Raw genomic sequence first — 17,594 nt, forward strand, 5'->3', positions numbered from 1 at the left:
CATACTTATATTATTTTTAATATTACAAATGTGAAAGTGTGTGTGTCCGTTCGTTTGTCCGTCTTTCACGGCAAAACGGAGCGACAAATTGACTTGATTTTTTAGGTGGAGATAGTTGAAAGGATGGAGAGTGACATAGGCTATTTTTTGTCTCTTTCTAACCCCCCCACTTTCCTAATATGGGGGTTTGTATGGAGCCCGAATTTAACGTGTGCGAAGCCGCGGGCAAAAGCTAGTGGGGCATGAAGGGAAAGTACCAGAAATATCATAGATAGGCTATTTTGCTAAAAGAAGACTTTTTTTTTTTATAGTTAGTAATTCTGTATTCAAAGATTTCCTAATAATTACTTGCTTAATTTATCCAGCCAAAATTATTGTAATTAATTATTGTTTTAATGTAAGTATTGTGTATATATTGTATGTTTAGTTCAAATTTAATTGCATGAAATAATGGATTATTTTGTAATTTTTGCATGAAAATGAAAATGAAAATGAAATGAAAATGAAAATGAAATATTTATTTTTCAAGTAGGCATATTACAATGCGCATATGAACGTCAAATAAAGCTACGCCGGCTCTAACCCTACGCCTCAGCCTCGAGAAGATTTCAGTCCCCCCTCAGTTGGGTGGGGGGTATCCACTATGGGACCGGCAAGAAACTCGGCGGGCAACTTCTTTTCAAAACATTACATCTTATAATTAACATGCATTAAATAACAAGATACAATTTAACATGCAAAAGTATTCATCAAAGAATATGAACAGACTAGGTACTCTATGGAAATTAATTTCAATAAATTATATTATTGCTTAATAATACGTCGTTCTTCTTCAGAGAAAACATATCAAATTGTCACAGAAGAAAAAGATAATATGAATCTCAATATCATTAAATATGTAATTTACCTACACAACATAAAATATAAAATATTTGATGTGCTTTCTTATCTGAACTGTGTCCTCTATACATAATACAATTATTTTAATTGCTATTCGTTTTTTGTAGTTTCTGGTTCGGGCCATGCATGTTTGTCTGTCAAATAGTCCTCGACTCTGTAATAAGCCTTTAACATCAATGTTTTTTTTAAGTAGTTCTTAAGAGCTGGGAGGGGTAATCTCAAAGCAGTGTCAGGTAACTTATTATAAAACTGAATGCATTGCCCAACAAATGACTTCTGTACTTTACGGACACGAAACTTCTTTATGGCAAGCTTATTTTTGTTTCTAGTGTTATAATTATGGATATCAGAATTCTTAGTGAAACAGTCTAAATTCTTAACAACATAAATTATACTATCATAAATGTATTGGGAAGCTACAGTTAAGATATTAATTTCTTTGAAGAGTTCTCTTACTGATTCACGTGTTCCTAAGTTGTAAATAGAACGAATGGCTCTCTTTTGTAATACAAAGATAGTCTGTATGTCAGCTGCTTTGCCCCAAACCAGAATACCGTATGACATTACACTGTGAAAATAACTATGATACACTAGGCGAGCTGTCTCAACATTAGTCAGTTGCCTGATTCTCCTAACGGCGTATGCGGCTGAACTTAATTTGCTTGCTAGTTTCTTTATATGAGGACTCCATTGTAGATTTTTGTCCAATGTTAAACCAAGGAACAGTGTTGTATCTACCATCTCTAAGCATTCATCATTCAAAAGTATTTTTGTATCGATTGGTTTAACATTCGGCAGAGAAAATCGAATACATTTGGTTTTCTTAGAATTAAGAAGTAAATTGTTGACAGTAAACCACTGCAGTACATCAGCTAACGTGCTATTAATTACATTGTAATCCGTAGATTTTCGGTCAACATTAAAAAGCAGTGATGTATCATCAGCAAAAAGTACTATTTCACAAAAGTTTTTTACTATATATGGCAAATCATTTATATAAACCAAAAACAGGAATGGACCTAAAATTGAGCCTTGTGGCACTCCTAATTGGACTACAGTCCCGCTAGAGCGAGTTTTGTTAACAACTACTGTTTGTGTTCTATTGCTAAGGTAAGAAGACATAAAGTTTAGGGCATTTATAGACAAACCATAGTGTTCTAATTTCAAAATGAGCGTTCCATGATCCACACAATCAAAGGCTTTTGAAAGATCACAAAATATGCCAATTGCATCACAAGAATTTTCCCAAAAATTATATATATGTTTAATGAGTACCGAAGCAGCATCGGTCGTGGAACGGCCCCTTGTGAAACCGAACATTTTGCTTGTAAGTAATCTATGTCTGTTGAAGTGTCCCAGTAGATCATTTAACATTAGCTTCTCAAAGACTTTACTTAGTACAGGAAGTATTGATATGGGACGGAAATTGGTTATATCACTCGAATCACCCGATTTAAAAAGCGGTATGACTTTGCTACATTTCATAAGATCTGGAAAGGTGCCTTGTGAAATTGAAATATTATATATTACGGCCAAGTAAGGTGCTATTATATCTATGACATGACTAATTACTTTAATTGATGTTCCCCATAAGTCTTCCGTTTTCTTTAAATTGAGTGACTTGAATGTTTTAACAATATTTACAGAGTCTACTTGACTAAATTCAAATGAATTATTACATTTCTTAACATTAGCACAAAGTAATGAATGGGCTTGAGCCGCAGAAGAATGTAAACATTTTGTGGTGTTAACGGCTATATTTGAGAAATAATCTTCGAATGCCGAGGCAACATCGCTGTTCGACACTATTTGTTGATTATCTGATACAATGTTGACTTGACAATCGCGTGATTTACATTTACCAGCTTCTTTATTTATAATACTCCAAGTTGTTTTCACTTTGTTGTCCGACACTTTCAATTTAGAACTAATAAAGTTTTTCTTAGCAGTTAAACACACTTTCTTGAAGATTCTTGAGTAGTTTCTTACATAGTCCAGGAATTCTGAATTCTTGTTCAGCTCTCTCTCACCATAAAGTTCATAAAGTCTTTTTCTACTTTTGTGAATACCTACAGTAGCCCATTCACTAAACTTTGTTTTAACTTTTGACCCACTAATAGATTTCACTTTGAAATTGTTATTAAATTGATTAAGAATTACATTGAAAACATCTTGATACAAATGATTACAGTCATAATGCGAAAATGGTATTATAGACAAACTATGTTGAATTTCATTTTTGAATGATTCCAAGCGAGATCCAGTAATGGGTCTATATGTTATTGTTTGTGGAGTATCATGAATAACGTTTAAGAAAGCTGCCCTTTGGCCGCTGTGATCGGAATGAAAACAGTTAAATAATTTCTTATCTGTACATTCACAGTTACAAAAAATATTATCTAGGCATGTTGCACTAGTCACACCTACCCGAGTAGGTTCAAGAAATAAATTAAATAAATTAAATGATTTAAACAAACAGAACATTTTAACAGTATTACTAGATGACTCGAGCAAGTTAACATTAAAATCTCCACATACAATAACATGTTTTTGGCCCTTGCATACTAAATTCAGAACATTTTCCATTGTAGATTCAAATATGCTGAAGTCAGCTGATGGTGGTCTATAAACACAATGCTCAGTTGTGAGTAGAGTACACTGTACCACTGATCGTATGTTACCATCTATGCACCCACTGTATTCTGGCAAATAAATACTTTGTATCTTGTATCTTCGTATTGGAATCGAACCGACTAAATTGTAAAAAAAATCACCCTTACTTTTATTTTATAATTGACACTCGAAAGAATGAACACAATGACTATTTTCAAATAAATAATAAATAAATATTGGGGACACCTTACACAGATCAACTTAGGTCCAAACTAAGCAACGCTTGTACTATGGGTGCTAAGCGACGATACACATACTTAAATAGATAAATACATACTTATATACATAGAAAACATCCATGACTCAGGAACAAAGATCACAAAAATAAATGCCCTTGACAGGATTCCAACCCAGGACCGCGGCTTAGCAGGCAGGGTCACTACCGACTGAGCCAAACCGGTCGACGAAATGTATTTTAAAAGAAAGGAACGTGAATTTAATAATTTTAATCAAATTTAATACATGATTACATGAAACATGAACGGGTCGAAATCAATGAAGTTTTTTTTCTAAATTCATGAAATGTTCAAAACACATACATAGTTATAGGTACATATATCATGTTATACCTACACGTGTAGAATCTTGAGCATTTTCCGCCTGGCAAATGATTTTTGCTTGTTATAATTTAATATTGACTTCCTTATAAAATACTTGATGGATTGTTTTAAGGTGTGGTGTTCATATCATGTTTATAAGTAGGAATTATAAGTGGACATATGTACCTACATAGGTACATAATACATATGTCCACTAGAGGTATGTTTATAATGCTTATAGTCACACGTTGCCTGCGTTCTTAAGGGCGTTCCCTGCGCCAATGACCTTCGATTTGAATCCATTGATATTATGATAGTTTCCAAAGCCACATTTACAGCATCGTCTTTAAACAAAATAGTATCTCATAATTACTTCACAGCTCATTCATCATCATTAGGCATTGTACATCTTAACAGATGATTTAAGCAGCGTCTCTGATCTAGCGACAGCTCATTGTTTCTGTGATATTTGGCATCAAAATTAAACAATTTAAGAGTCAAAAACTGGTCATAACTTTTGTTTTTATTACTTTAAAATTAAAATATCTCTTGAATTTTAAGAAAATTCAAAGGGTATCCCAAACATCTCGATTTCATGTATGTAAGTAACACACTTCACAAAAATCAAATTTCGATAAAAGTATTTTTTTAGACTAATGTTTAAAAAATTCGTAAAAAAATAAGTATTGATTTGTTTCAAAATATAGCTCTTACCAATAGAGATAAAAGATTAAAGATCTGATAGCCGTTGGTCTTTTAATTCTATCAGTAGTGCAAATTGAGTTTCAACCAGGTTTCAACTCAATACTTGTCAAAACTCGATGAAAACCGTGTGAAGCCCCTTATTGGTATTTGGGTGAATCAACTTTTTCTTGCTTTTTGCAAGAATTGCCCATACTTATTATTAGCTCGTGCCAGCCATCGTGAATAAAGATCCTTATTTTTATTTTACATTAAGGGAATAATTTAAAAAAAATTACAATTAAATCTATATGTGACCCAGTGGAAGAGACACTTTTTTCATACAAAAGTGAGGGACAGCTATGTCCATTGGGTCACTGCTCGAAATAAAGTAATAAAATAGCAAATCCTATAAAAACATGATGTATTGCATAGCTTGTATATCTGTTTTTAATATAATAAGTATAAACTAATTACACTAAATACAAATTAAATTTTCTGACCACATGTAGTCGAAGTATGCGTAATTTTGCTGGCAAAGAAAAGTTGATTCACCCATTTGCGAATGGTGGGTTAAATGCGTCGTTTCAAGATATTATGTATCCTCCTTGCGTTATCCCGGCATTTGCCACGGCTCATGGGAGCCTGGGGTCCGCTTTGACAACTAATCCTAAGATTTGGCGTAGGCACTAGTTTTACGAAAGCGACTGCCATCTGACCTTCCAACCCGGAGGGTAACTAGGCCTCTTATTGGGATTAGTCCGGTTTCCTCACGGTGTTTTCCTTCACCGAAAAGCGACTGGCAAATATCAAATGACATGTCGCACATAAGTTCCGAAAAACTCATTGGTACGAGCCGGGGTTCGAACCCGCGACCTCCGGATCGAAAGTCGCACGTTGTTACCGCTAGGCCACCAGCGCTTCAATTCAGCGCTCAAGATATTATGTATATTCTAAACTAAAAATAAAGGCCAATTCATACCTGATTTGGGGTGTAAAAGGCTTTAATTTAATGCATGTTAATTATAAAAGAAAAGAAGTGGCCCGCCGAGTTTCTTGCCGGTCCCATAGTGGATACCCCCCTCCCAACTGAGGGGGGACTGGAATTTTCTCGAGGCTGAGGCGTAGGGTTAGAGCCGGCGTAGTTTTATTTGACGTTCATATATTATGCGCATTGTAATATGCCTACTAATAAATATCTCATTTTCATTTCATTTTTTCGAGTCTACTGCTTATATCGTTTAGCCGACTAAGAATGTTGTAGGACAGACTCTGACGCCTTATCATCACTACATAGTATAAAACAAAGTCGCTTTCTCTGCCCCTATGTCCCTATGTATGCTTAAATCTTTAAAACTACGCAACGGATTTTGATGCGGTTTTTTTTAATAGATAGAGTGATTATAGAGGAAGGTTTATATGTAGGTATAGTACCCGTGCGAAGCCGGGGCGGGTCGCTAGTCCATAATAAATGACCAATTTAGGTACATACTTCGATAGGAAAATAAAGAAGTATTCATTCATGTGAGAAATTACGTGCCATTGAGTAAATCGGGGAAAAACGTTGTTAGCGTTAGCATGACGTTACTGTGGTTATTATATGGTACACTTTGACAAGTTGTGTTTTACAAGGTGCGTGCCAAAAGAGGAATAAGTACCTAATGAAAGAGTTATAACTCCATACATCAATTAAATAAATGCAAGTTATTTGTTATTTGTTGCCCGTGTGGTGACGGGTTAAGAATTTCACCACCCCCTTTCTTCCCGTGGGTGTCGTAGAAGGCGACTGTGGGATGTGGGTTAAATTGTGGCGTAATAGGCGAGAGGCTGGCAACCTGTCACTGCAATGTCACAGTTTCGTTTTCTGTCAACCCCTTATTTGCCAAAAGTGGCACTGAAACTTGAGTAGTTTCATGTGCTCTGCCTACCCCTTCAAGGGATACAGGCGTGATTGTATGTATGTTGTATGTATGTATGTATTTGTAGCGACATCTAACGTCAAACGCGCGTCAAATAGCGTAAATTATCAGTACCACTACTCGACACTAGGTACCAACAGTGTTGCGTCTGCCAAAAATGTACACTCTAAAAAAAATTTGTTTGCTCCTATCAATATTTTGATAGTCGTAGTCAAGCATCTTGATTCCATACGAGCCTGATAAGATCTTAGACAAATCAAATAAGGTAATTTTGATTGTTCTTACTTTTGCAACGTAACTGAATCGATTAAGATCTTGTTCAATAATTCCATGAAAAATAATTATGCTAACTAAATTACCTTAGTAAGTTCAACTAAGGATTGAATCAACCTATGTTACATAATTATGGCTAACAAGTTAATAATTGATTCAAGGTGTACAATGGTTAGGAATAACAAAACACCTAAGTAATTACTTCAATCATACATTCCCTTGTTGTTTTTAGTAATCAGCTTTATTTGAATTATATAAGATCGTAATTGTAGTGATGAACTTAACGTCAACTAAGAGAAAACTGCTCTTAGTTGGTCTTCATTTTTTAGAGTGTAATATTAAAACAGTTTACAACTTATATTACAAGCAGAAGGAATTGAAAACAGAATACCATTGTAATGTTAGCTAAAAATTGTTGAGCATTAGACTTTTCGTTCGTCGCGACATCTATTGACAAGTAGCAGTACTGATAATTTACGCTAGTTGACGCGTGATTGACGCTAGATGTCACTACAAATAACTTGGATTTACTGATGTATGGAGTTACAACTCTTCCCTTACTTACTCCTCTATGCTCAGAGATAGAGAGAGAGAGAGAGAGAGAGAGAGATAACGACAGACAGAGAGAGGAATAACGAAATTTCTATTCTCAAGTCGTCAGGTACAGGCCGCTATAACTTATACCTCTGTCCATGTCCATTTGCTATTCTATTTTGATCCTCAACTCCAATAGTGTAGGTTCCTTTTCGTGTACTTCAACGCGCAGGTAGCCGTCCCAGCTTATTGAAATAGATGTAAATTTCAAGTTTTACCTGAGGACATTGTTTCTGACAATGCTTTACTTCATGATTATTAGAACGAATGTCGAATACGAGTACATTTGTAGGCCTTTCTAGACTATTTTTAACCTTCGACGCAAAAACGACGGAGTGTTATAAGTTTGACGTGTCTGTCTGTCTGTCTGTTTGTCTGTCTGTCTGTCTGTCTGTCTGTCTGTGTGTGTTTCTGTGGCATCGTAGCTCCCGAACGGATGAACCGATTTCGATTTAATTTTTTTTGTTTGAAAGCTGAGTTAGTCGGGAGTGTTCTATACCATGTTTTATGAAAATCGGTCCACTATGTCGCGGTCGGGGGTTTTTTCAAAATTTTATTTTGTTGAACCGTTATTATACGTGACTTGCATACGTTGGAATTATACTTTGTAAAGGTGACCGCTAGGGGCGATACGAACTACGTATTATCATTATCAAGGATAATTTTAAATTGTGTGTGAAAACGAAAGAAAACGAAACTGTGACATTGCAGTGACAGGTTGTCACAGTTTCGTTTTCTTTCAACCCCTTATTTGCCAAGAGTGGCACTGAAACTTGAGTATTTTCATGTGCTCTGCCTACCCCTTCATGGGATACAGGCGTGATTGTATGTTGTATGTATGTGTGTGAAAAACCCCCATTTTGTCTAATCTTGTTGTTTTTGCAAAATCGTATTAAATACAACTAGGGAACAAATTATTTTATTAAATATTTTTTGATTTGTTTTTTTTTTTTTAAGTAGTCACCCTACTATCATTATATAAATTATAAATTGAAATAGAATCATACAACGAAAGAAAAAACGGCAAGGCCCACTGGTGGCCGAGCCGGGAATCGAACCCGGGTCTTCAGCTTACGCGGCTAACGTCTTCACCACTAGAGAACGTGTCGTATTAAATACTTTAAATACACCGTTATGTACACCGTGTTTTTTTATTTTCCATTAATTTCCCTGTATATCACTTTTAGTTAAATTCGCAAAAAATTTTTTTCATGATTTTCATACATAATAAATGAATTTATTAGTGTGAGAGACCCTTAAGAATAACATTCAAGTTAGTGTCAAGTGATTGACGGCACATGTCAAAACAAATAACATTAGGAATTGGTAAAGGCTTTTACACACGTGTTTTTTTTTCTGTAATTATGTTTATTTTTTTAGTAACCTGATAACCGTAAGAGTTAAGAGGATACGGTAGCGAAAATGCTAAAATGGAAAGGAACCCCCCTTTCAACTTGGGAATTTTAGTTAAATATACAAGTGTTATTAACTAGATTTATCGAAAAAAAATTGTCCATTAAGAACAACTCAGTCAAAAGATATTTTAAAAAAATCTTTAAAATCGAGGTTCCGCTCTCGACTCTTTCCTCCTTCAAAACTTAATCAATCGGAACGAAATTTTAGAATCTGAATAAAAATGAAATAATCTATGTCGGACCGTTTAGCTTTTTTGGGTAATTCTTACCAATCTTGAGTATCACACCTTTTTTGCGCCACAATGAAAAAGGCTGTTTTTGGAAATTTTTCATTGGCTCAAGAATCTTTAAAAAGCAGAATATCAAAAAAATCAAAACGGTCCGACACAGATAAAAATAATAACAATCTGTGTTGAAAAAATCATTGCTCTATCTTCAAAAACCAGGGAGGAAATAGTCGAGAGCGTTTGTATGGAGAATTGACCCCTACCGTATCGTCTTAAGACGCTAGTTTCTTAGAGAAATTGATTGTATTTGATCTAAAAAAACCTTCCCTTAAAGTTAACGGAATTCAATAAAAACAGGGTGTATAAAATGACCAAGAGAGACTTTGCCAGTTGGTGTGGTTAAAATTAATAATCTATATCAAACAGAGCATTTGGCTCAAATAACATCCTACAAAAAGGGATATGGGAAGTCCCACAAAACGAATATTCTAAAAACATAGATATTTCCTTATTTTTGGGACAAAAGTCTGTACATTTATTATTAAATAAAGAATCATCCTTAAGGACGAGGTAATATTACGATATTAATTAACTTGTGACATAAGTAAATTAGCTATAGTTTTACGCAGTTACTTTAGTTAGTTTCAACGATGATTTATATAGGACTAAATTTTGCCCGCTACTTCGCTCGCGTTACACTGAGAGAAAATACAACCAGTTTTCATGTTCGTTCAACAAGTTTTTTGGTTAAAATAGCGCCTACGTGCTCTTTGGTTCAAACAACAAGCTACTTGTCATTTGAATCGGCAATATATTTGAATCAACAAGTCGATTTTATAAAAACAACCTGACACATATTGTTTTAAACATACGTTTGGCTGATTCAAACGGATAAACCGCAACAAGTCGAACTTGTTAAATTCACAATGCAAATTTCTCTCAGTGTAGAAAGAGACGAAAAGTAGCATATATCACTCTCCATCCCTTCAACTATCTCCACTTAAAAAATCACGTCAATTTGTCGCTCCGTTTTGCCGTGAAAGACGAACAAACAAACAACCAAATACACTTTCCCATTTATAATATTAGTATGGATTGACACTCTTCGTGCATCAATTTTTAGCGCCACCTATTAAATACTATAATAACTACACTGATGACGCCTACAATTCTTTTTTTTTTAAATGTGTATTGACGTGATATCATAGTAAAATAAAGAAATTGACATATTTCTTTATTTTAATACCTTATAAAAAATAAAAACACGCAAAAATATTTCGGGAAAATGATTTTGGCCACTTTCAGGATGCGAAACAGCGCCATCTAGTTTTAAGCCTAAAAGGCCCGCTACATTTGAGGGGTACACTTTTTTTAATGGGTAATTTGTCAGTCCCGGTATATACTGTCCTCGGTTAGTTTTATTTGCGCCGTTCGTAATTTTATTGAATAGTTTCATTGTAAAGGTATTAATACTACACTATTCATTAAACAAAGTCTGTCGCCGCACCTGTCTGCATTTTAGCGATAAACATAAAAAAAACTACATATTTACTGAATTTAATACTCACACCTATAAATAAACTGATATTTGAAGGTTATGGCAAAAATTAAATATAAGAAGAGCATACAATACCATACATTAAAATGCGACCGCCTAATAACGCGCATACACTACACCACACATAGATGGCGCCACAAAAAATGTCTTGTAGCTTCCGATTATACTTGTAGATGGCGTTGTGTCACTTTTGACATAGATCAAAATAATCAATGATTTACATTAAAAAATACCTACACATTTCTATCGATTTTTGAATTTCGAACGCATGAATTCGCCGTTCGAAGGTCTGTGGAAAACGACGTAATGCCATTTTTGAAAAAGGACGGCAAGTAATTTGAAATCTAGCGGTAATGACCACTCGTTTTCGATTCTGTTAGTAGAATTTAAATCGCCAGTAGTGGAGATATTATTGAACGAATTTCACGAAATCGAATGGCCGAGATTCAAAGATCGCCAAAGAGGCCGAGATTCTTAAAAATTATAATTTCTACTCTTTTTTGCCAATCTGTATGTATGGCGAAAATCTTTCATTGCTCTAGAAAAAAAATCAGCGATCCATTTATAATCGGTAAAAGTAGTTTAAATTCAAGGAAAAACTGGTTAAAATTTTCGCGAAGACTGAATGATTTATAAATCGATGTCATTGTATAATGTTTCACATCCTTTATCAAACTTTCACAAAGTAAGACGTGTTTTATAAAATAAAGAAAAATCTGTGACATTATTATTAGTCGGTGGCCAGATTCAAGACGATACAGAAGGGGTCAATTCTCCATACATACATACTCTCTCGACTATTTCCTCCCTGGCTTTTGAAGATAAAGCAATGATTTTTTCAACACAGATTATTATTATTTTTCGTCTGTCGGACCGTTTTTTTTTTTAAGACGCTAGAGCCCATCAAAAATATAATTACTCAATGTCAAAAATTTCCAAAAACGGCCTTATTGATTATGGTGCAAACAAAGGTGTGGTATTCAAAATTGGTAACAATTGGCCAAAAAAACTAAACGGTCCGACACAGATTATTTTATTGTTATTCAAAGTCTCAAATTTCGTTGGTTAAGTTTTGAAGGAGGAAACAGTCGAGAGCGGAACCTCGATTTTAAAGATTTTCTCGCAATATCTTTTAACTGAGTTGTTCTGAATGGACAATTTTTTTTCGATAAATCTAGTTAATAACACTAGCATTTTCGCTCCTGTAGCGTCTTAAAATGAAAATTATACGAATTATATACAATCATGTATGGTCTGTATACATAAAAATAGGTAAGTATATTTTTTACCTATTAAGTATACCTCTCTGACCCTAGTGGTAGAAAATTTTAGGCATCTGCCGCGATAGCATTGAACAATAGTTGATTCCAGCCTAAGGCACTGGAGGACTAGTATTTTTTGTTAACCGTTTGTTTGACGTGTCTGTCTGTCTGTCTAATTGTCAGTTTGTCTGTCTGTCTGTGGCATCGTAACTCCCAAACGGATGAACCGATTTTGATTTAGTTTTTTAATTTGGAAGGTGATTTAGTCGGGAGTGTTCACGAGTTTCATGAAAATCGGTCCACTATGTCGGTTTTTTTTTTATTTTTTTTTAAATATATTATATCATTTCAGCTTTTATAATAATTTTGGTGATAAGTTTATTTACAGGATTTCGTTAACATTGGTTGGTGGAGATTTTTCTTTTGTATTTGGTATGAATAAAAGTTCCAATACTTATTCCTATGCAAAGTTACAATTCAATACGTATCAAATGGTCGCTGTTATAAACCAAGTATTTATTCCTTCATTCGAGAGGTCATATTAGCATAGTGAGGAAAACGGGCCATTGCGTCATCGCCACGTCTGGGATAAAAATAACGTTATACCTAAGGTAAATAATACTGTATATTTTAAGTAGATTTAATTCGTTCAAATAAGCTGCAGTGATGAATTTGTGGCAATATTGCCACACTTCTTTATAAACATAGTTTACAGAGAAGTGTGGTACCCCCAACATCCCGTTGTCTTGAAGGCGAGGGGTACGAAATAATATAAACTTTATAAACTATTCTTTCTTTAACACTTTATTTTTTCTCGGAAATTTCTGGAATGGGGGTCATTACTGCTCCGAGCAGTTTTTTGAATCTTACAAGTTCGAGAATTGATTTAGATATAGTGGATCAAAACGTGTACACCATTTCCAATACGAAGGCCCTATAGCACTTGAGACGGTCATTACTGTTATTAGCCGCCATTACACAGACGCTTTATCGCGCGTGATACAGCAATCGCGTGGCTGATGTTGTCTTTACACGTACGTTCATTCGCACGCGCAAGATGGCGGACATACGCTCGTGGACTAAAGAATTAGTGGTTGAATACTTGCTATTTATAAATCGATACTATTAATAACAATAAACAATAATAACGCGGTCTATCGCGCACGATAGCCTTTACACGCACGCTATTTACGTTTCCAAAAACTTCGACGCGCAATCACGCGCGAAAGAACGTGACCCTTAAAAACTAACAACACGCAATCGCGCACATGCTTAACCGCGCGCTATCCTGTACGCTCCGGAAACGCGCGATAGAGCGACTGTGTAAAGGCGGCTATTAGGCGTTAACAATACGATTAGTGAAATAAAAGATCTGCCTTCGCCTTTTGTTGTATGTAGTTTACAAACATTATACGCCCTTTTGTTAAGTTTCAAGTACTATCGGCCCTATCGGGCCTTCGTATTTGGAATGGAGTATAAAAAAGTACTCACCCGTACGCCGTCTGTGTGTCCAATCGCGCCAGCTTCACACACAGCCCTTTTCTCTCCTCGACCTTCAACTTCTTCGCGTGCTCCTCAAAAATCTCCTTACACGCCTTCCGACTCATCACGCAGCACTCAAACTTCGAGAAGCCAGCCGACAACTCCTTCTGAAGATCTTTATACTGCTTCATCGACATTATTGAAGTCGGATTCGACTTTTTCTTCTCCAATACAGGTTTCTCTATGCCTTCGAAATTCGGGAGCTCTTGGTACGCTTCGGAAATTTCTTGGTAGCGTTCTAAGTCGCTGTAGTTCGGCGATCTACCAGGAGATGATGAATATGCAGGAGATGTTACAGGTGGGGAGCCTAAGTTTAGAGATAGAGGGCTTAATGCATTCTCTGAGTAAGGGGGAGTAGGGAAAGTATGAGCTTGAGGTTCCTGATTGGTCATCTGATAGTTCTCTAAATCGAAATTGAGAATGGTATTAGAGATGTCAGTGTATTCTCTGAAGGCTAGCGTGTCGTTAAGCATGTTTAGTTCGTCGATGCAGAAATGGATTTCTTCAGGGAGTTCGGATTCTTTTCGCGGACTTGTTTCTTGTGTGACGAAGTCTAAGCCGGTTTCTAGAAGGAAGTCTTGCTGGTCGTTGTTGAGAGGGAAGTTTTGGACGTTGGTCTCGATGGTGGAGATGGCTCGGGAGATTTCTGCGATTTCTGTGTTGGGTTTGACGAAGACTTGGCCACCGGAGAACGTGTTTGTGTTTACCACCTGAAAGAATACTTTTTGAATTGGCAAGGATGCTAAATACGTACATATTTTATGAAAATTTATAATGACTTCAAGGGAGCGTGTCAAAATTTCACTCACCTTAACAGACAAAACAAAACAAAATCAGATAGAAATTTTACCGAAGACATGGTCGAAATCGTAGCTGCCACTGAATTGAATATGGGATGTTATACCAAATTATTAGTTATTTTGAGGGGACTCCAGAGGTTGGGTAAACCCTGGGTCACAACAACATTGATAGTGCTGCTGTTATCGTTCAACTTTGTACCAACAGTCTTTATATCTTAAGGGAAAGTTCCTTGAGCTCTTTAAACGATTATCTTGAAAGCCAAGCCAAGGGACAACATAGATTGAAGTAGAACACTTTAAGTTCTCGCGTTTTGTACACATTTTTAAAGACACACACTGGTCGAACGCGATATAATAACATTGTTACCTTCTATCCAACGTTTCGGCCAGGTTTCACTAGCCGTGGTCGCGGAAGACTAACGTCCCAGCGAAGTGCTGGCCGAAACGTTAGATAAAAGGTAAAAATATTCTATCACGTTCGATCCGTTTTGTGTCTTTAAAAAATAAAGTAGACATTTAATAACATTAACAGTCTGCATGTGAATGAAATGAGAATGTTGCGATGGATGTGTGGTGTGACAAGACGGGATAGGATTCGGAATGAGTATATAAAGGGAAGCCTGAGAGTAGCGCCAGTGACAGAGAAGGTAAGAGGAAGCAAATTAGCATGGTATGGGCATGTAATGCGAAGGGATAAAAGCAATGTTATAAAACGAGTGGTAAAGATGAAGGTGGATGGATACAATGGTAGTGGAAGGCCTAAGAAAAGATGGATGGAATGTGTGAACAATGATATGAGAGTGAAAGGTATGTAAATGACGGCTGATAGAGAGGAATGGAGGAGGAACAGGGCAAGAGAATGATGATGATGATATACTACTTGATTTTTGGACTTGAGGCAGGACCTCTTAATTCGCGTCTAATGAAAGGTTTATGACTAAATTAAGTCATTACAACATACCTCTTTGTACTTCTCCACGTCTCTGCTATACGGATGCATCACAGGCACCTCCCTGGTCGTCTTCATCGGTGCCCGCGGCAAGAAAACCGTTTGTAATTTCTTCTTCCCTATCTTTAACTCTTTCATCTTCTTGACCACATCTTGGTCTTTTTCATCTTGGTTTTCTTTTGCATTTTCATCCTGTTCAGAATATCCGCTGTCTTGTGAGGAATGAGAACCGAATCTGTCATTGCGAGGTTCGATCTTTTCGTATTCTTTATCATCTTCGCTATCTTTCCTTTCTCTGTATGAGAATTTATTCAATTCGTTTTTATGTTCATCATTTTGGTCATCTTCATCTTTTATGTTTATTTTTTGGAATTCTTCAAGGAGAGTTGCGACGGGGGTGACTTTGAGTGTTTTTGGTTGTTGTGTTGGTTTTTCTTCATGTTTTTCTTCGGGTTTCTGTGTTTTCTTTTGGAAGAGTGTTCGGACAAGTTTGAACAGGTTCGGTTTCTTCTCCTTCTCCATTGGAGGTTTCGTGTTTAACATTGTTGCTGTGCCCATCTTGGTTCTAGCTTAATATCATTCTGGAACAAAGAAATAGCAATATTTAATAATAATAATCAGGCCAATTCAGGTTAGGCTATTTTACTTGAAATCGTATCCATTCCATCACATTCTCACTTAAAATAAAATGTTACTTCCACAATAAAAGATACAACCAAGATAATGCTTATTATAAGGACGAAATTAGCTCGTATACGAATAACCTGTTAGAAATTATACTTAAGTGACAATACAGGACAAGTGACATGGTGCCAAGTGACATGGTACCTTTTGCTTGAGAACGGCACAAAAGGTGTGACAATTAACCTGAAATTCGCCAGAATCGCTCTATTTCAAGAAATTCTCAGTATCACATCATCACATCTGCCCACTATGTAAATAAATCAGAACGGGCGTCTATCACACCATCGCGTAACGTAACAGAGGCGTTCGAATTTTTAAAACTAAGCTGCTCGCCGTGCCTAGCCGCAAACTTTAAACTTTGACAACACTTCATTACCGGATCGTGCCATGCAAAAAGAGACAACTCGGTTTACCCGGTTTAAATAGCAATCAAACTCTGGTTATGGAGAGGAGTTTCTGTACGGTATACAACTAGTACAATCTCAACAATCAGGCACTGTTGCTGACACGGAGGTACCGGATTGGTGGAAATGCCGGATTACTGGAAATTAGAGCCACTTTTAAAGCAAAATCTGACAATTTACGCATCGATGGTAAACTTGGACTTGGAATGGTCACTTGCACCTCTATTTCAGGGCCCGATAATAGGCAGTCAATTATGGTCGCGCGATAAAAGATTAAACATCAGGCCGTCCCTAGCGATAGGGACGGGCTGCTGGACGTTTTGGACTACCGAAATTCCGGATTTTATCGAGATTGTACTAGGCATTCTATGTCGGTGTGAGTGGCGGCCATTGTTAGTAAACAACCGGCGCGCTGCCAAGTTCAGACGATGGGCCGTTTATTGCGATTTGTATCTCAATTGTATACAGGGTGGCCCATTCAAATCGGTCAGTATGGGAAAGTCTGAAACTATAAGACATACGAAGATTTGTTCTTAGGAACCATGTCACCGATTTTGATAAAAAGAAAAACTGCATTCATACAATTAAAAAAAAAAGTGTACCCAGCTGGGGAATCAAACCCGGTTGTTTTGAAAAAATAAACTTACACTATTTCTATTCAGATATCGTTTGTGTAGGTCTTAAGCAGTAAATATCTCTAAGAAACACAATGTCTAAAATGAATAAAATGCATTTTTTTCACATACTTTAATTTATCATAGTAGGTGTTCAAAGTGACCACCGTCTTTTTCAATACAATATTCAACACGTCTAGGTAACGATCTTACTATTACATTTTGTATCTTCATGTGGTGAATCTGCGTTAAAGTTGACTCTATGGCTACTTTTAGGTCTTCAACGGTGTTATAGGTAGCTATTTTTGTACACTGTTGTAAAGATGAAGTGAACTTGCTGAATATTGTAACGGTGGTCACTTTGAACACCTACTATGATAAATTAAAGTATGTGAAAAAAATGCATTTTATTCATTTTAGACATTATGTTTCTTAGAGATATTTACTGCTTAAGACCTACACAAACGATATCTGAATAGAAATAGTGTAAGTTTATTTTTTCAAAACAACCGGGTTCGATTCCCCAGCTGGGTACACTTTTTTTTTTAATTGTATGAATG

At 36.0% G+C, this 17,594-nt stretch overlaps 1 protein-coding gene across 1 annotated transcript in view; it reads right to left on the minus strand.

The window, feature by feature from the left end:
• LOC125239409 overlaps nt 1-17,594 on the minus strand; it is a 44,399-nt gene that overhangs the window by 12,558 nt on the left and 14,247 nt on the right. The window contains exons 2-3 of the mRNA XM_048146980.1: nt 15,345-15,913; nt 13,533-14,293 (exon numbers count right to left, since the gene is read on the minus strand). Coding sequence (XP_048002937.1) covers nt 13,533-14,293; nt 15,345-15,890 — 1,307 coding nt within the window. The 5' untranslated portion in view covers nt 15,891-15,913. The remainder of the gene's footprint in view (nt 1-13,532; nt 14,294-15,344; nt 15,914-17,594) is intronic.

The sequence above is a fragment of the Leguminivora glycinivorella genome, chromosome 25 (assembly GCF_023078275.1).
Source record: "Leguminivora glycinivorella isolate SPB_JAAS2020 chromosome 25, LegGlyc_1.1, whole genome shotgun sequence".
NCBI lineage: Eukaryota > Metazoa > Arthropoda > Insecta > Lepidoptera > Tortricidae > Leguminivora > Leguminivora glycinivorella.